The sequence below is a fragment of the Mytilus edulis genome, chromosome 3 (assembly GCF_963676685.1).
Source record: "Mytilus edulis chromosome 3, xbMytEdul2.2, whole genome shotgun sequence".
NCBI lineage: Eukaryota > Metazoa > Mollusca > Bivalvia > Mytilida > Mytilidae > Mytilus > Mytilus edulis.
This window is the reverse complement of record NC_092346.1, coordinates 102,730,783-102,751,950: the sequence shown is the minus strand read 5'-3', so window position 1 is coordinate 102,751,950 and position 21,168 is coordinate 102,730,783. Positions and strand designations below refer to the sequence as shown.

General features: G+C 31.0%; 1 protein-coding gene across 1 annotated transcript in view; it reads right to left on the bottom strand.

Annotated features, from left to right (window-relative positions):
* The window catches only part of LOC139518051 (voltage-gated delayed rectifier potassium channel KCNH1-like), a 59,312-nt gene that overhangs the window by 14,215 nt on the left and 23,929 nt on the right, over window positions 1-21,168 (bottom strand). The window contains exons 2-3 of the mRNA XM_071309701.1: window positions 2,285-2,515; window positions 290-418 (exon numbers count right to left, since the gene is read on the bottom strand). Coding sequence (XP_071165802.1) covers window positions 290-418; window positions 2,285-2,515 — 360 coding nt within the window. The remainder of the gene's footprint in view (window positions 1-289; window positions 419-2,284; window positions 2,516-21,168) is intronic.

Genomic DNA, 21,168 nt, shown 5'->3' with positions numbered 1-21,168 from the left:
TAGATATGATACAAAAACACTTTCTTGTTGTGTTTTTGTTTTAACGATTTATTCGAGACGTGGACATTGTAAAATAACTTAAATGTCTATCAATGGTGAAAAATACTACAAAATAACATGTCTCTTTATTTCATTTCAAAACTTTTCCAAAACATTGTTTACAAACTTTAAACAGTAACTTAACTAATAGTAGGTGTAAACTTAGTAATTTCACTTTTTCTTTTGTTGCAACATTAATAACAAATCGAACTATGAAAGCTTGATGAGTATCACGTGATCAGTATCGTACCTTTTGCTCCGTCTTCATCTATTGGCTGTTTAAGAGCCGTAATATCTTTGAATGTACACAGGAATAAAACTATCTGGTCTTTTTCGTTCTTAATTGGTGCAATATGAAGTAGCAACCACAATGGAGTTCCTGAAAATAACATATATATGGTATTTCATTTCATTTGATTGTATAGTTTAGCGCATTTTAACTGATCTAATACTTTTCAATAAGTAATGTTTACTCTCGATTAGCTTGTTATTGCTTCTTTGTTTACAAGATCAAATTATTCTAGGTGATTGTTGTAATTTATTAACTGAAATAAAAAAAAGATGCACGAATACACATTTATGCTACTGTAATGAATAAATCATGTTAACCAAATAATGTTTTATGTCTTTGTTGCACTTCAGTGTTTCTTTTGTTCCGTTGTTTTCTTCTTATAGTTGATGTGTTTTCCTTGGTTTTATTTTGTAACCCAGATTTTTTTCTCACTTAATTGATTTATGACTATTGAACAGCGGTAGTCTACTGTTGTCTTTATTATGTCTTTAAATGATTACGGTCAGCAGAATTTAAAAAAATATTTTAAAAACAGATTGTCTTTACTGGAACTAAACACCTTTTAAATGTTTGAGTCCGAATCGTTTTCTTTTTATAACCTAGGAACGCTCAAACAAAACAAATGGCAGTCAAGGATGTATAAGTACTTGGATTTGTTTTGATCTGTATTACCGTATACCAATACTGATCGGAGGTCAAATTTGCCTGAGGAAGTTTGAGGCTAAGTTTCCTTATAATTTCTTATTTGATCAACGGATCAGGCCGGCGTTTCGTTTACAAAAGACTCATCATAGACGTTCGAAACAAATAAAAATTAAAAGGTCAAATAAAGTACAAATTGAGGAGCAGCAATAAGTGCCAAAATAACGAAATGTTAAGAAGGAGTTTATTGAAAGGAGCAATAAGTTATATAATCTAATCTTAATCTTAAGAAAAATGGCCATTGTTACATTATAGTTCGTTTCTGTGTGTGTTACATTTCGGTGTTGTTTCTCTGTTGTGTCGTAGTTCTCTTATATTTGATACGTTTCCCTCAGTTTTAGTTTTGTAACCGATTTTTTATTTCTCTTCGATTTATAAATTTTGGACAGCGGTATACTACTGTTGCCTTTATTAAGCCTCTCCGCAAAAATAAAAGATGGAATATCACATTTTTTTCAGATGCAGTTCAATTCTCAAACCAGTTTATATTTATTAAAAAAAATAGTACATGTTTAAAATAATTTGTGTAAACGAAATTCCTGACTTATACACAGCTGACATTCATTGCATAACCAAATGATTTGAAGATGCATATTCGTTTTTTGATAAGCCAAGTGCTTCTTTTCTCCTGACATTTGAGTTCATTTCCTCTTGTTTTATTACATATTGACTGTTTATGGATGACATCGTTGTCACAACAACGTCCCAGTAGGAATCTTGTAATTACATCGTGAATGCTGCCAGATTAAACAACATCGCAGTATAAACACGATATAATGTCAATAACGTAGTAAATTATTTTGAAAGATCATCTCATTCGATTTTAAAATGTCGATTAGATCCAAATAAAATCAAATGTACACATTAAGTAAGTTTTTTCGATATCATTTTGGTTTTCAAATGTTTGGGTCAACAAGTGAACAGACGCAGGCAATTGCAAAATATCTGGTAAAAATAGAAATTGCATTTGGAAATAACATATTTTTTGTCAATCTCCATTTCGAAAGTAATATTAACCCATAGGTCAATTGTGTATGCATTTGACAAAAATTCTTTGCCCCAATAATAACTTTATTTGATCATTTGTGGTAATGAATTTCAAAAGCATCTGCGTGACAACAAAGACGTGCTTCACTGGTTTTTGAATATTTGTATCATATACAGGCTATTTATGGGAAATGATGATTTGTTTCCATGATATTTAGTTTCTTACTATCATCAGACAACCAATATATTACATTTATCACTTACTATTTTTCTTGTAAAGGAGAACTTCGACTTGTGTTTGTTCCAACTCCTCAAACGATTCTTCAATTTTAATGACTGTATCTTTATCCGTGAGTTCACCATACATAAAACTGCATGTGCTACTTTTCTGCATGACTTCTGCTCTACTATAACCAGCCAGTTTACAGAATCCGTCGTTACAGTACACAATAGGATAGTCCATGATCCTTGCATTTGCCAAAATAAAACTGCTGTCTGTAAATACCAAATAAATGCTTTTTTACGTATGTTAATAAAAGCTTGTACCGTGGATTCATTTATTTTCGTGGATATCAATTTCTGGTGGATTGAAAAAACTTAACATTTTCGTGAATAATGGATTTTTCGGAGCTACCATGGTCTGCATACAAGCCTATTAAAAACTAGTAATTCGTTGAACATTTAAATTCGTGGTTCTGTTTTACTATGGTTTGTATACAAGCCAATAAAAAAACTAGTAATTCGTTGAACATTTGAATTCGTGGTTATTTGTAACAACGAGATCTCACGAGAATTGGTATCAAACGGATAATAAGGAATCAACAACAACTATAAAGTTCTCTACAAATACATAAATAAATGCGTAAATGAATAAAAAAGGTAATTTAATATCAAAATAATAATTACTAAATACACAAGACAGACACATATCTTATCATTTTTAGAAATAAATGAAATTTATTGTTGGAACAAAAACAGAAATGAAAAGCACTTGAAATAAAACAAGAGATTTGCAATAATGACCATTGAGACAAAAGGTGTGAACAATTGAGGGTCAATGTACGGTCGTCAACGATTTGCAAAAGCAAATTTGATTAAATATTCAGATCTATCGCTTGCTCCGTCGAAACATGAGAGAATAACGAAATCAGAGAAATTATTATTTAAATAAAAGTGGAGAAAACCTACACCGTTATGAATTATTCCGAAGACAAAACAAAATTACGAAACAAGTCAAAGGGAGAAATTTGTACTTCAATGAAAGGAAAATAAATATAGCTGACGAGAATAAAGAACAACTAGTGGATTACAGATATGGATTTAGACAGGTGGTTGAGAATCCTCTAATCTGTAGCAAGCAACTATCAAAAATCAATCGGAAGGTGCTTTACTCGTCGCATTGGTATTTACAACAAAACAAATAGCAAAAGCTACCGATTCACGAGAACTCGTAGTTAATAAAAGTTAGTTTCTAACCCACAAAAATAAAAGATTGGATATCACATTTGTTATATATGCAGTCAAAGTTCCAAACCCGTTTATATTTCTTAGAAAATTTAGTAAATGTTTAACATAATGTGGGGTAACGAAATTCCTGACTTATGTTTTCGTATTGTATGAGAAATGAAGATTATTTTTAACATATAAATTCAAACTCAATATAATTTTATTCTTTAATGTGCATATACTTTTTTTTTCTAACTCATACATTAAATACAAATTAAAAAATATTATATTATAGTATTGTCATACTCTTCACTGAATTCACAAAATCAGGAATTAACTGTTAATTTTCGTGTAACTTTCCCGTTTCATTCCCGATCATATGACAGTTTATTATAAAATTGGTTGCAGGTACGTGTATCCTACGAAGGCCAATATTTTGGCTACACGTCCAAGCATGCGGGAATGCGTAGACACTGCCTTTGAAAAAGATTTCGATCTTTATACTTGAGTGTACAGTTTCACAGCTATTGGTACAAATAAACAAACATTAAAAGCACGTGTATGTTGTTTTTGTCTTGTTTGGAAGGCCGTTACACTACTTATTCTTACCCCATCAGGTAATCAACACTTCAAAAAATAAAATAACATAGAGACCTAATGGGAAACTTTTTTAATTATTGACCCAAAATTATGAAATTAATAGTCAGAGTTCGTACATATCATATATTAACATACATCAAGGAAAAAAATATTAATTTATAAAAATGAATTTTTAAGAATTTTTTTCTGCAAATATATAGAAGTCAAATGGACAATACCAGCATCATGGCTTTTTCCGAACTAGTCAAAAGTATAGATTAATCTGGCATTACATTCTGGGTTAGTAATATTAGGTTTTGCACGTTAACATTTTTTAATGCTTAACCGAGGCTTTAAGGTGTGACCGACGCTTTAGTATGTGCTGTCGACGTCCTTCATCCTTTATTTTAACCTATTATACTTTTAGTTATATGACAAAGGATACTGCTACTTGAAAAGGGAAAATGCACTACTTGGAAACTAAAACCCTTATATCTCATATTATAATGTATTAAAGGTTACTGGTATAATTGATTGGCTAAATGAAATTTCACATGATTTATTTTATTCAGACTTAAATATGCTTCTTTTCAAATTTTTTCATGTAGTTCCCCCCTCTTTTAATAATTTTATTCCAAAAGTCCTCAATGTAGCAGCCGAGTGGTCGTTGTAGTATAAGATTGATCGAAATATTAATAGACTATTTGTTCATTAAAAATGTTTGATTTTGAAGACTCCTAAAAATTTCATGACATTTAAACAAGCTTAATTCAGAATAAAAATGACGCATTATACAACATTTAAAACTCCAAGAAAATCGAAAACTGTTTTCTACTTTCAGCTCTTTCTTGTGTCTGAGAGGTTTTTAATCGATGGTCTACAATCATTCATTACTTTATTTGTAGGTATATAATCAGGACACCTATGAATGAAGAAAAACATATTACTTTCATTATCCTGAAATGTAAAAGCGAGTTCAAAATCAATGCTTTTACTTTTCGTTATAGATATGCTTAGAAAATTAGAAGTTAAGTTGCTTTAGGATTTATTTAAATATCTATCGAGAATTAAATCTTACGGAAATACCTGAACCTTCAAAGGAAAATCTTTAATTGACGTCAGAATTCACCTGAATTATTTTTCAAATCAATTTTTACTTACTCTATAGTTCATCATTGAATCGATATACTTAACGACTTAAACCCATGCTTCAATGTAGGAAAAGAAAACAATATTTTCATAAAAAAGTATTAAGTCGTTTTCATTTAATAAGTATCTTTTGCCTTTTGAATATTTGTTATTGATACACGTATCCTTCATCGAATCTTGGCAATTCCATATGCGTACGTCAAATGCGTTCGAAAAACTTGATAACCTTTGGTTGCACATGTTATTTAGATGTATGCTGAAAATTGGTTAGAATACAAATAACTCAAAATATTTTAAAGCTAAAGCAAATGTTTAACATGAAATAATATAAATATAAAACAAATTAAAGTACTTTTGAAAAAATTGTTTTAAAAGATATAGAGATAGTTGGATAAACCTATCGAATGCATATTTTATGTGTAAAAACAAGATATTAATCTTTAATATCTCCATTTTCATTTTTCTCTGTAAACTTTGCCACCTGAAATTGTCTAGTGGTGAGTTTTATTTAATTTTGTTATCAAAACACCATAACCCAGTATAATATTTCTCAATATCCTAATTAAAAAAATAACAATTATATCTAGAACCATCTTATAAAAATGTAAAAAGATAAGTTCTTATTTCACAATGATCTAGTGAAAAAAGGAAACGAAAAACAGCACATGAATTATACTTCTTTATTAAATATCTTTCTATTTCTTCTTTTTCTTTCTGAATTTATGAACTAAATTATTGATGAATTGATAATTACATGGCATTTCACATACCGACCGTTGTCTCAATCCTCGATCCGTACCGAAACTTGGTCCAATATAGTGTCTTATACTGCTACTAGGGCAGATATAGAAATGGAATGATCCAGGAAATTAACCAAAAAAGCTTTGGCAAATTAGACCCATGTAAACAGCATTGATATTAAATTCATTTTCCCCGAGCTATGAGGAAATACGTGTCTTATTCCTAATTGTGACATTCCGACTGAGTATAGATATGCATGCTGGGGTTGGCACATGCAAATATGATTGTTAATCTACTGTTGTCTAAATTTACCCTGTGGATACACCTGGTCTTGCCTCTGTTGGCATAAATGAGATCCCCTCGAGTTTTTTGTTTAACCTTGATTATCATTTTATATTTGGAGCTTTGGACATACAAACTAAACTACTGCTTCTCATTTTCCTAATCATATTGATCAGCATATTCTTTGGAATACAATTGGGAATATTCGCTTTTTAATTCCATGTATAACTGACAATCTCCTCTGTACTACTAAAGGTTAACTTATTTAAATGACAGGCTAATATTGTTGTTTATATGGTAGACTTTAAAATACATCGTTTATAGATATGATTCTGAAATCTGTATGATCTTAACAACGATAACAACTTTGACATTTGTCTAAAATCGGTATAATTGAAAAAATGAACACATTGGCGATACATAAGTCTCGTTTATATAAGTCTACAATCTGTGTGATCAGTAAACACATTTTTGATATTACCTCTAACATCTTTTCAAAAAAAAATAAAAAAAGACGCCTCTTTTGGGGAGATATATATATAAAAAGTGAAATCATAAAAAAACTGAACTCCAAGAAAAAGTCAGCCTGTAGTAAATGGTGGATTAAACCTGGTTTTAAAGCTAGATAAACCTTTCACTTGTATGACAGTCGTATCAAATAATATACATAGATATGATCTCTATGTTTCATACGATACATAACTTGGATCAACAGTATATATCCACTTGGTTACGGGGAATTTTGAATTTGGAGGGTCACCAAAAGTGAAGGCAGTACAGAATTTAAGTATAAGTTTAAACTCTTAGAAGTTCAAGGCATATTCATGTTGAAAATATGTCGCACAGCCCTATGTTTTTACCCTATAATAAAATAGTAGTGCCATTCTAGGATATAGTTTTTCCCGAAACTTTATAGTAAAAGTGGCACCGTTTTGAGCCGTAAAGAGAGTTGCATGGTCTTTTTTTTATTTCTTACAGAAACGTTATATTTAGCAATGGCAATCTAATTAATACTAGTCTCAAATATATATCTCAGAAACAAACATATCATTGAAATTTATTGCAACAGAAATTTATCCTGTTGAACTTATTTTAAATAAAGCTAATACTAACAATGACCACTGCCCTTTACTCGATTTTGATATCTATATTATAAACGGGAAGCTTTATACAAAAATTTATGATAAAGAGATGATTTTTCATTTACTATCGTTAATTATCCATTTTTAGTTGGTGACGTTCCCTTGTCACCATCTTTTGGTGTTTATATATCTTAACTTGTATGATTCGCTCGTGTATGTAACAACGTATTAGATTTTAGCGAGAGAAATTTATGTATTACTGAAAAATTATTACACCAGGGTTTTCGATATCACAAACTATAGTCAAAACATTTACTAAAGTTTATCATCGGTATAAGGAAATAATTCGTATATAAAACTCAACATGCAGACATCTTATACGTTCAGGTATTTCACATTCAATCTTTTATGGTAATATTCTTTACAAAGCACAAAAAAAAGGTCAGTATTCACCTCAAAAGCTTACAAAACCTTTAAACAGACTTATTAAAAAGGGATGTAGTTACGATACTGTTGTCAAAATCATTGAAGATTGTATATTTTGGCTTTAATATGATTCACCTATAAGGTCTTTGCATAGGAACTAAACACATTTAATTAAAAAAAAACAGTTGTTGTCATGACGCGGGTTATGTTCTTCTCATATATTTTATGATAGTATGATACTAAACCCTTAACGGGAAGGATTGTGCCTGATATTCATATGATGAAGACCTAATCTTTCAATCAGTTTAATTGAGGCCTAGAGCTGGTATGTCAGTTAACAGCCAATAGTCTGTTGTTATTTATGTATTATTGTCATTTTATTTATTTTCTTTTGTTATATCTTCTGACATCGGACTCGGACTTCTCTAGAACTGAATTTTAATGTGCGTATTGTTATGCGTTTACTTTTCTTCATTGGTTAGATGTATAGGGGGAGGGTTTAGATCTTATAAACATGTTTAACCCATCCGCAAGTTTGCGCCTGTCCCAAGTCAGGAGCCTCTGGCCTTTGTTAGTCTTGTATGATTTTTAATTTTAGTTTCTTGTGTATAATTTGTAGTTTAGTATGACGTCCATTATCATTGTACTAGTATACATATTTTTTAAGGGGCCAGCTGAAGGACACCTACGGGTGCGGAAGATTCTCGCTACATTGAAGACCCATTGGTGGCCTTCGGCTGTTGTCTGCTCTATGGTCGGGTTGTTGTCGCTTTGACACATTCCCCATTTCTTTTCTCAATTTTATATCATTGATATTAGTATACAATCTGTGTGATCTAAGCAATGAACACATAATTAATATCAGTCTAAAATGTGTGTGATCTAAGCAATGAACACATCATTGATACTAGTCTCAAATACATGATCTAAGCAATGAACACATCATTGATATTATTCTAATATTTGTGTGATCTTGGCAATGAACACAACATTGATATTAGTCTCAAATCTGTGTGATCTAGGCAATGAACACAACATTGATATTAGTCTCAAATCTGTGTGATCTAAGCAATGAACACATCATTGATATTAGTCTCAAATCTGTGTGATCTAGGCAATGAACACAACATTGCTATTAGTCTCAAATCTGTGTGATCTAAGCAATGAACACATCATTGATATTAGTCTCAAATCTGTGTGATCTAAGCAATGAACACATCATTGATATTCGTCTCAAATCTGTGTGATCTAGGCAATGAACACAACATTGATATTAGTCTCAAATCTGTGTGATCTAAGCAATGAACACATCATTGATATTAGTCTCAAATCTGTGTGATCAAGCAATGAACACATCATTGATATTAGTCTCAAATCTGTGTGATCTAAGCAATGAACACATCATTGATATTAGTCTCAAATCTGTGTGATCTAGGCAATGAACACAACATTGATATTAGTCTCAAATCTGTGTGATCTAAGCAATGAACACATTATTGATATTAGTCTCAAATCTGTGTGATCTAAGCAAGCAATGAACACATCATTGATATTAGTCTAAACTCTATAAGATCTAAGCAACTAACGAGCTATTAATCTAATTGACACAAAATGTATGTTAATCTGATAAATTCTATATTATTTATGCAAAAAGAGTAATAATTCTGGGGGATTTTGTCAAAGAACGGAACATTAATATATGACGGAAATATATATGATCTAAGTAATTCAGTTACCATTATTTCTTGCACTGAAATCTTATTTCACAACTGGCCAGAATGGATTGTACAATAAAAACTTAATATGGCAAATATTATTAAGTTTTGGAGTATTTGTAAATATTTCCTAAGCCAATATAGACGGCATATACAAACAAGCTTTGATAGACTTGTTCCAATTAAACTCGTGGTTTCTTATCTTTAAAAAATACGGCTGTTGAAAAGAACAAAAATAAGTTGAAGTAATGCATCTTAAGCCTCATTGTGGAGCCTCGATCATATTTTATCTTCCGTCTCAAGCAAATAATATGAAGAGTGTTCATTTGTTCAGGAGGTTTTCTACTTCAAAATCAAAAGGTACAACCCTTTATCATTATTCATTTAGCAAATATAGAAAGATCTAACAGAAAGATATTAATTTATTGTTTGAAATTATTTTTGTATATAGAAATGGGTCAAGAAAAAAATCCAAACAATATTTCAAAAAGGCGTAATCTAGATAAAATTCCTTGTTAATATTTGCTACACATATGTTCTTTTTATTTTTGTTACTCTACACGCATTTTGTTTAATTCGAACCAATAATAGTCTATTCAAAATACTTGATAAAGCAATGATAAAACGCTGAATCACTCGGGATATGTCCTTGCAAAGAAAAGTATATTTCATATTTTATGATAAATTCGAGCTTAAACTGGTGTCTCGTTACTTTGTTAACTAGTATTTTTCTTAACGTAAAAACTGATATCTAATAAAAAAAATTCATAAAGGTGAAGGATTATTTGGGGAACTACTGTCCAGCACCCTTAAAATCAAAATCATATTTTGTAATATAGAGCAAAGGCGTTGAATTGCAAATTATACTTGACAATTCAATTCAACTTGTCAATTTGTTGTGTACTGAACATCAAATGTCTTAGCTTACGAAATAAACTTCAAATCAGTTGCACGCACTGACAATTTTAATGCTCATGAAAGCTATATGGATATTTCATTAATAAGGATTATTTCTATTAAAATTTCCCGACTTATTTTTGTTTTTTGTTTTAAAATCTTTCAGTGAATTTGTGTTTTATTCAGTAAAGGCTTATGTTTGCCTATCTGAATGTGTGGTGTGGAAGTATAAACCTACAGCAAATAGACAGGAGATCAAAATGGATTATATTTACAAAAACCAAAACTGAACGAAACTACTTTATATGAAGGAATACTCAGTCAATCTATTTCTATCTTTATCACGTTTGCTATCTTTACATTTGATGTGTGATATATAAAGGGAAAAATCAACTTGCATTCACTTACGTTTAAGTTTTATTCTGAATAATGTATTTAAGATAAGACAAGATAAGACAAGATAAGAAAATTTATTTTAAGTCGGGTTACATGAAATACTACAAATATAAGCTCTGTAGAGCTTTTTGCCGACATTAATAACAATAATAACACTTACAATATTAAGACATATAGGACATTAACAGCACACACAATAGACAATATGAAGACAGCTATATTGCATAAGTATAAGAAAAGTTCATATATATAAAAGCAAGCACAAGCAATTAAAACACTAAACTATATTAAAAGCACATGCAAAGCAGACAAATAAATAAGCTAAACTAGTTCTAATCTAGTATTTCATGATATAGTTTGAGTAAACAACTTTAAACATTACCAATTTTAAAATGTATGCTTATTTGATAATTTTGAATGTCTCAACGATGCCCATGGCAAAATATTTGAAAAATCCAGAACGAAACGCAAACTTTGAAGCGTTGAAATAAAAGGATCAAACGTACAGTTAAACCTAGACAAGGAATCAAATATATTTATGGAGGATATGTGTACATTTCTTACTTCCAAATGATTTCCTTAGTTGTATTACAGCAAATGCTTTCGAATCATAACCGTATGTGCATGCCAGTACAGCAGTATTAAACAAATGGACTGGTGATACCATCAGGACTTACCAACATAAAGCTTAGACCACTTGGAAGTAACAACTTCAAACCGTATCAATTTTACTGCAACTGATTCGTTTTTCAACAAGCAGTGATGATGATGTTCAATATACTTTAAAATGCTCATACAAATGTTTAAAATGTCATCGAAAGAGGCTTAAAGTATAGTTAAACACGCGGAAAAGGGCATAAAGTATAGCTAAACACGTCGTGTGCTTTTAAGTATGAATCAATAGGAAAAATACAATAATTCAACTTTATAAAACTTTAATATTGAATAATGCCCTATCATTGAAATGTGATTTTTGTTCATCGGCACCAGTCGTATAAGACTGAGACATCCGTTCTTTGGTACTCTTTAATGTAGTGATGCTATATTTTACTACCATATTGACTTTTTAAAAAAACAATTCTTTAATTTAATACCCATAAAACAGAAAATCTACTTTGTCCTGTTCTAATATAGATTAAATATTGTGTTGAGGAAAGGTTTACTGCGATATAACGTAATCATTCCTCTCCGATCAATCGTATATCTCTCCAGTGTAATTATCAATCTCACATAAACCAGTCCTGGGGGTTACAATCGATACCATAAAATGGAAACTCAAATCTTAAATTATCGGGAATTTTGGCAATAAATGAATAGCAAAGAAAAATAAAGGAACAACATGGTAAATAACAATGAAGAAAAGTTTGAAGGTGCCATGTGAACAGGCCGGTCCGGGATGGATGTGTGATTCGTACTTTATGCAGCACACGCATTTTGTTATGGAAAATATATCTTTATACAAGTTTACATATTTTTTAATTTTTGAAATACTAAGGCTTTTCTTCCTCAGGCATAGATTATCTTAGCTGGATTGGGAAAACTTTTAGGAATTTTGGTCCTCAATGCTCTTAAACTTCGTACTTTATTTGGCCTTTTTAACTTTATTGGATTCGAGCGTCACTGATGAGTCTTTTGAAAACGAAACGCGCGTCTGGCGAATATAAAAAAATTAGTCCTGGTATCTATGATGAGTTTATTCACAGAGATACAATGCAAAAGCAACAACAACAAAATAGAAATACAAATTTCTTTCAGATAAAAAAAAAAAACCTGTCAATTCAGAATGCTTGTTTTTTGTTACATGAATAATAATACAGTTCAAAAATCAGAATGGTTAAACATATCTTTAAACGACTAAAATAGATATGTACCAGCCTGTTGTTTTATTGCTAGGCAAGTTAATAATGTTTGTATTAACAATAGTTACACAATATGCTATTAATAAGTCAAAATATTCATTATTTATAATCGCAAAAAAGCGAAGTATTGTTTAATGACCTATCTGTTTTTATAAATAAATATCATCGAATTGATAAAGCAATTGACAACCAGGAGCATATTACTGAATACTTTATTAGACGTGAAAGGAATCGTTTCAGGCATTGTAATATGAACTGAAATTTTATCATCTTCTATAAATAATAGATTGATAAGGCTGTCTCTTGTGGATCAATGTTAATTCAAGTGAAAATACAGTTGTAGATCAGACTATGAAATATTTTGAAAACAAAGATAAATATAAAAAAGAAGATATTTTTTCATAAAAAAACAGGCGAAAACCCTGGAAACCTTATCCAACCACAGGGTGGCTTATATCAGCAATCTAACCCAACTATAATTTTACACAGGGGGAAATGTAATATTCATTTGAGATTACAAATATAATCATGAGAGCAGCAGGAGATTTCTGAAAGTTTTATTAAGCGCCGAATAGTTTCAGGGATATTTAATATGTATGTATGATGTTGCCATGAAATTGCTAACGTTCTCTCTTTTAGGAAATGACTACAATGATTCAAATCAAACAATGAAAATCGATTTAAGAAAATTTCCATAATGCAACAGAACTTAGGTAGTAGTTAATTAGCTTTTATTCCTGATATTGAAAATTATGTTTTATGTATAGTTTAAATTACCCGAGCCGTATCCAGAAATAGAACTTCAAAACTTTTCCATTATCGTTTTTGATGAAACAAAATAAAAGAGCAGTAGAAATAAAGAAAAACCCCACATAATTCGCATCAAAGTTAAATGAATATAACCCTTCCAATTTTTACATCAAAGATCGAATATGACGAAGATAATTTGTATAACACCATTCCATCTATCGTCTGGAATTTTTCGCTTGCTTCGTCTACCAAGTATAAGTTTAGCAACAAATGCTTTTAAGAGAACTGAAGTTTACTGCATAAGGCTACTTTGTCAGTGAAAGAACATTTGTGTTATGTTAAGGTTCTATGCATTTTACTAATCTCTACTTGGCTTGGTTCATTCTATATCATATGAATTTTTCATATCTTTATTTCTCTTAATTAATTATATATCAAAGTCACAATGTGGAAGAGGTAAATGTACAATATATGTACATTGTCGGAAAATATAAAAAATATTTGTATGAGCTTTAGAAACATGACGAAAAGCGAGGCTTGCCGAGCTTTTCTCCTGTTTCGCAGCGAGTACAAATGAATTTCATATTCCCCTGTATGTACATTTATTGGTTTTATCCTGAAATTTACTCCCAACACATAAAGTTTTAGTTATTAAATTCTTAATCATGGTCTCTAATGTTTCAAAGATATCGTCAAAGTTTAAACGCGACCCCGAAGAGGGCCCCCAAATGAACTGGCATCGAAAAAGAAATGTCCACATTATCTTTTGCTCAACATGGCAGCGGGGTAACAGGAGACTTTATTTGTACAAGTACAAATAAAGCAAAAATTTGTTTATGTACCTGTTAATTGTACAATACAAGGCTGATTGCAGGGTAAACCATTATAGGTCAAAGTACGGCATTCAATAAAGGCAACAGTAGCATATCGATGTTCAAAAATCATAAATCGCTCGAGAGAAAACATCTCCGGGTTACAAACTCAAACCGAGGGAACACACATTAAACGACTGTCATATTTATCACAGAGTCTTGTCTCATAACGAACAGCTAGCTATAAAGGGTCCCAAAATGACACGTGTAAAACAATTCAAACAGGAAAAGCAACGGTCTTATTTATATAAAAAACGAGAAACGAGAAACTCTTATGAACTACATCAACAACGAAAACCACTGAACAACAGGTGCCAAATGTAGTTTACAAATCCCTGTTTCTTATTCCTTATATATCATACCAATATTACTAAAAAGCTTATTAATACTATAAAACCGTTAAGTAGATAAAAAGTCAAGAATTTTATATTTCACCATGCTTATTTTCTTTATTATTTATTGTTTTGTAAATAAAACACCAGTATCCTATTTGTTGCTAAGCATTACATTCTCTTGGGATGTTTTCTATTGTAAGGGAATGTATTTTTTCTGCTACATTTATCTTGAACTTCAAGTGCTGTCGAAATCCATAGAAAATATAAAAGTGGAAATATTTCTTCGAATCGATTTTGGTTTATTTATGATGAGTTTATTTAAGTACAATACTATAAAAGTAAATAACTGTATATATTATCAATATTTTTGAAACATCTCTTAAAATAAAAACATTACTGAATTGGATGTCTTTGTGGAAATGAAAATATAGAAGAATGAATGCAATTCGAAATTTGAGACCATATCGTAAAATGTAACTTATTAGGTATTCCCTTTAAACTACATACTCTTATTAGCATAGAATGTAAATTAATTTTCCATTGGATAGTGTTTAGGCCTTGACGGCGTGCACACCTCAAATTACTCAGAACTTAAAACACATCCAGTCTCTCTTTTTGCGCCTGTTCCAAGTCAGTAGCCTCTGGCCTTTGTAAGTCTTGTATTTTCTTGTGTTCAATTTGGAGTATTGGAGAATTTTAGTATGGTGTCTATTATCACTAAACCAGTATATATTTGTTTAGGGGCCAGCTGAAGGACGCCTCTGAGTGCTAGAATTTCTCGTTGCATTGAACACCTGTTGATGACCTTCTGCTGTTGTCTGCTTTATAGTCGGGTTGTTGTCTCTTTGGCACATTCCCCATTTCCATTCTCAATTTGATCTTGTATGACAAACACAATCAATTATTTCCCTATTTGAAACAATTAGAATCATAGCATTACTGAGACACATTAGCAGATATGTTTTTGTATTAAGTAATACAGTATTTTGACATTTGTAAGAATACTAATATACTGATGTCTTGATTTGTACAAGTCACCTGTACCAAGTCAGGAATAAATAAGTTGCTATCCATTCGTTGCCTCTTAATCTTAAGTTTTGTCACGATATCCTTCCGTAACAGATAAGGCAACAGTAGTATACCGCTGTTCAAAACTCATAAATCCATGGACAAAAAACAAAATCGGGATAACAAACTAAAACCGAGGGAAACGCATTAAATATAAGAGGAAAACAACGACATAACACTAAAATGTAACACACATAGACAAAATCCCACGAGAATAATATATATAACATCAAACCCAAATACATGAATTTGGGATAGACAAGTACCGTGACACGTCTTATCGCAATGTGAATTTACACTCAAAAATAAGAGAAAACATACTTTCTTTTTTTCAACAATCTTTTAAAAGCTATTATTTCAATCGGGATTTTCATGATGATGAATCGGCGATTTGATTTTTCATGATGATGAAATGGTCGATTTGACTTTTCATGGTGAGAAATAGTCGATTTGACCTTTCATGGTGATGAAATGGTCGATTTGACTTTTCATGGTGATGAAATCGTCGATTTGATTTTTCATGGTGATGGAAAAAGAGGGACGAAATATACCAAAGGGACAGTCAAACTCATAAATCTAAAACAAACTGACAACGCCATGGCTAAAAATGAAAAAGACAAACAGAAAAACAATAGTACACATGACACAACATAGAAAACTAAAGAATAAACAACACGAACCCAACCAAAAACTAGGGGTGATCTCAGGTGCTCCGGAAGGGTAAGCAGATCCTGCTCCACATGTGGCACCCGTCGTGTTGATTATGTGATTACAAATCCGGTAAATAGTCTAATTCTGTAGGACACATTCATGAAAGGGAAGGGGATTGTAGTTACGACGTAAGGAACATATCCGATATCATTTGTGAAACGGTTATTCCATAACGGTCAACCAACTCGTGATGGCGTCCGTAAAATTAAAATCGGAAATCGTCGATTTGACTTTTCATGGTGATGAAATGGTCGATTTTAATTTTCGGAATGATGGAGTCGGCTATTTTACTTTTCAGGATGATGGAATCGTCGACTTGACTATTTTGTGTTTTCAAAGTTCTACGTTTTGCTTTTTAAAACATCCAATGCATTTGGGATTTGCTGACTTATTATTCTGGCGACTAACATATCAGGATATTATTAAAGCCTGGCTTGACAAATACGTGTGTTGTTCGTTGCTTTTAATTCTGTGTTTGTGTGTCTGTTTTATTCTGGAGTAGTTGGTGGCTGGTGTGGTGGTATGTTTTACTGTATATTGTTTTGTTTTTGGTTATTACTGTTATCCCTTTTAACGTATCATTTATAAAAAGAAATGTTTTCACTCAGTCCTTCTTTAGATTTTCCTTTCATTTTTGCAAGCCCTTTGACACATGTTTTTTGTTTTTGTTGTTGTTGCTTTGACTAAACCATCATTTTACAGTTGTAATTCAACATCTGTATAGAAACTTATTTTTTTTTTAGATATAATGGCAATGGATATTGGAGAAATTTTTAAAATATGTCTTTACAGAACCAATATGTTGAGGTTTTCCTGATTTTTGACAATTTTATATTAAATGACTATTCTAATTATGATCACTATGGTCGTTGCCAGTTTTTTTTCAAATTAAGAGATTTCAAGTCCTTCAAAAAATAGACACTAATGTGTATAAAACTTTAAATATCAAACTCTTTCAGTAATGGTAATGTGCTAACATGATATGTATAAATAGAATAACAAGTAACACTTAATCGCAGCTCAATGAATGTCAATTGTTAAAATATACAAATAGCAGTATTCCCTATTATCATTGCTATCATTATTTAATGCCTTTCATACTTGTCCATATTATCAATGTAAGAGTTATAAGATAATTAGAAAATTGTGAGTTTTAGATAAACATCAGTCCTGACAATTCTACTATGCAACATTCGTCATACAAAATTGTAATCTTGACACAAAGAATGAGCGAGTATGATCAAATATACCAGGTATAATCTGAACTAAAATAATCATAGTTCTTATACATTGCCGTTATTTATATGGTTCCTGCTTTTTGCTTTATTGAGATCAGGTCGATTCAAATTCAAGGTATTTACAGTCCAAGACGTTCTTTTAGTTGCAACTATTTGAGAAAAAAAGTACATACAATGGTTGCTACCTTAATAATTTTAGACGTGAAAGAAAATTATGTATCCATATCAAAAAGTAAATGGCTGATTGATTCTCTTCAATTATTTGAAATGTTCTGGAACATCGTTCAAAAAAGATATGACAAATTAACTTGCAAATTGCATAAAAGTTGCTTTGCAACCTATAAATAATTAATTTTCTATTTTCTATTTGGTCTAATAATTATTTTATTTAATACATTTCAGGTTGTATCATGTAATGTGATCGATATGATAGGTATTATTCTTTATGTCAGAATATGGAAAAGCCAATGTGCTAAACTAAAATGTATGAATAAAAGAACATGTTGTGTCTGCTACTGTGAGAGAGCAGCATTACTGGAAAACAACATGAAACAACTCCTGAACTAAAACGTCAGATTAAAAGGATAAGTTGTGTCTACTGCAATGAAAGAGAAGCATTACGTAAAAAAACTATAAAACAAGGTATGATTAAACGGATATGTAATGTCGATTTCAATAGTAGAGCAGCATTGTGAAGGTAAAAAACAACTAAAAGACATTATAGCGGTCTCTTGACGGGACGTGATTGTGCATGAATGTAAAATGCGCATGCGAACAAAATCCTTTTAGAAAAGACTAGTACTATCGGACATAGAAAGCAAACCAGCAATTAACAATATCTGACAAATCTGATTGCACGTACCAACTGTTAGGAAAAAGTAGAATTTCAAAAATACTGAACTCCAAGGAAAATTCAAAACGAAAAGTCTCTTAAAAACGGCAAATTCAAAAACTAATAAAAATAAAACGAATTGAAAAAAACTGTCATATTCCTGACTTGGTACACAGGTAGTTCCTAATGTAGAATAGTATAAAGTGTAAAGCTAGCTAAATCTCTAACTTATAATTTGTTGGCTGATCTGCCCCAATTTGTGACATTTTTATCTATTGTGTCTGTTTGTTTTGTTCACACATCGTTGCCGATATAATAGAATTTGATGCGACTGTCATACAAGTGAGAGGTTTAGCTAGCTATATATAAAACCAGGTTTAATCCACCATTTTCTACATTAGAAATGCCTGTACAAAGTCAGGAAAAGAATAAGAATATTTATTAAATCCAATCAAAGGCCCCGTTTCCGAGCATATACATATATATATATAATATTGATTATACAGACATTTAAAAGATACATTACATTAATATAAATGATTAAATAACTGTACTTCATACTAGATGGTGTTTGAAAATAAATAAAATAGAATATTTTGTCTCTATAATACATAAAAAAAATAAAAAAAAAAAATTACACTACATCAGTGCTATGTATATTTAATTTTTGGAATGCAAATGTTTTCATATTTCAAAACAAGTACTTATAGCTAGAATATGACAGTTGTTATCCGTTCGTTTGATGTGTTTCTTCAGCTTTTGATTTTATCATTTGATAATTTTCCTCGGAGATCGACATTTTTTGTGAATTTACTATGTATGACAGTTGCGTAAAATTCAATTATATTGACAACAATATATTAGGAAAAAACCGACATAATAGGTGAATAAGTTTTAAAAAACGGTCAACAGCTGTAAACATTGTGTTATTATTTCAATCACTATGAAACTAACATCTATGTCAACTAAGAAAAAAAATGGCGTGTAGACAATCTCAAGACAGGAACAAAAGCAAAAAAAATGAAAGACAAGAATACAAAAACGACCATATCATAATAACACAATGACATGATGTATAAAAACCGAGCCACAAAAACGACCATATCATAATAACACAGTGACATGATGTATAAAAACCGAGCCACAAAAACGACCATATCATAATAACACAGTGACATGGTGTATAAAAACCGAGCCACAAAAACGAGCATATCATAATAACACAGTGACATGATGTATAAAAACCGAGCCACAAAAACGACCATATCATAATAACACAGTGACATGATGTATAAAAACCGAGCCACAAAAACGACCATATCATAATAACACAGTGACATGATGTATAAAAACCGAGCCACAAAAACGACCATATCATAATAACACAGTGACATGATGTATAAAACCGAGCCACAAAAACGACCATATCATAATAACACAGTGACATGATGTATAAAAACCGAGCCACAAAAACGAGCATATCATAATAACACAGTGACATGATGTATAAAAACCGAGCCACAAAAACGACCATATCATAATAACACAGTGACATGATGTATAAAAACCGAGCCACAAAAACGACCATATCATAATAACACAGTGACATGATGTATAAAAACCGAGCCACAAAAACGACCATATCATAATAACACCAAAAACGACCATATCATAATAACACAGTGACATGATGTATAAAAACCGAGCCACAAAAACGAGCATATCATAATAACACAGTGACATGATGTATAAAAACCGAGCCACAAAAACGACCATATCATAATAACACAGTAACATGATGTATAAAAACCGAGCCACAAAAACGACCATATCATAATAACACAGTGACATGATGTATAAAAACCGAGCCACAAAAACGAGCATATCATAATAACACACTGACATGATGTATAAAAACCGAGCCACAAAAACGAGCATATCATAATAACACAGTGACATGATGTATAAAAACCGAGCCACAAAAACGACCATATCATAATAACACAGTGACATGATGTATAAAAACCGAGCCACACCAAAAGGATATTACCCCTAAAAATGGACTAACCAGTAAAAGTTAAAAATAGAGAAAGACAAATAAAAGAACACTCCATCACATAATTATGTTGATTAACAACATCAGTACATAGAATCTATGAATATGTCATTTTTTAAGCGTTCTACGTTTTCACAACAAACGTGAATGCTACACCTGATGAAGGTATAAGCCATCAAATATGAGTACTAAAAATATTTCATGTTTATTGAAGCAAGTTGCAAAGGCAATCTACGGGAGGAACCATCACCATGATATACTTGGTATGTTTGTCTCTTATCCTTTTTACTTAACCAAACACAATAACAAGCAAACAAAACAAAAGATAAGATGGGAATAAAATGTGGGAAAACAAATCAGCTGTTAACCAAAAATCATTATAGTTTTCTGAGATTTTATCATATTCAGCACTTTTTAATCTTTTTCGTTAAAGGGATTTGTTCTAGGTATTAAAGCTTTTCATAAGTTATTTCTGGAACACTTAATCATTATATCATACACCAAGAAATTCTCATGAGAAAGATTTTAAAGATCAAACTTCTAGAGAATTAATTAAGATGTAATAGTCTTAAATGAAACCATGCTGCACTGTAGATGGAAACCTTGTAAATAGATAAAACAATAACTACATAGAAATAGTAATGTCTAATATATATGCAACGTTTCCATTAGTGCATTGTATTGTTTACAGGATAAAGGACATTGTGAAATAAT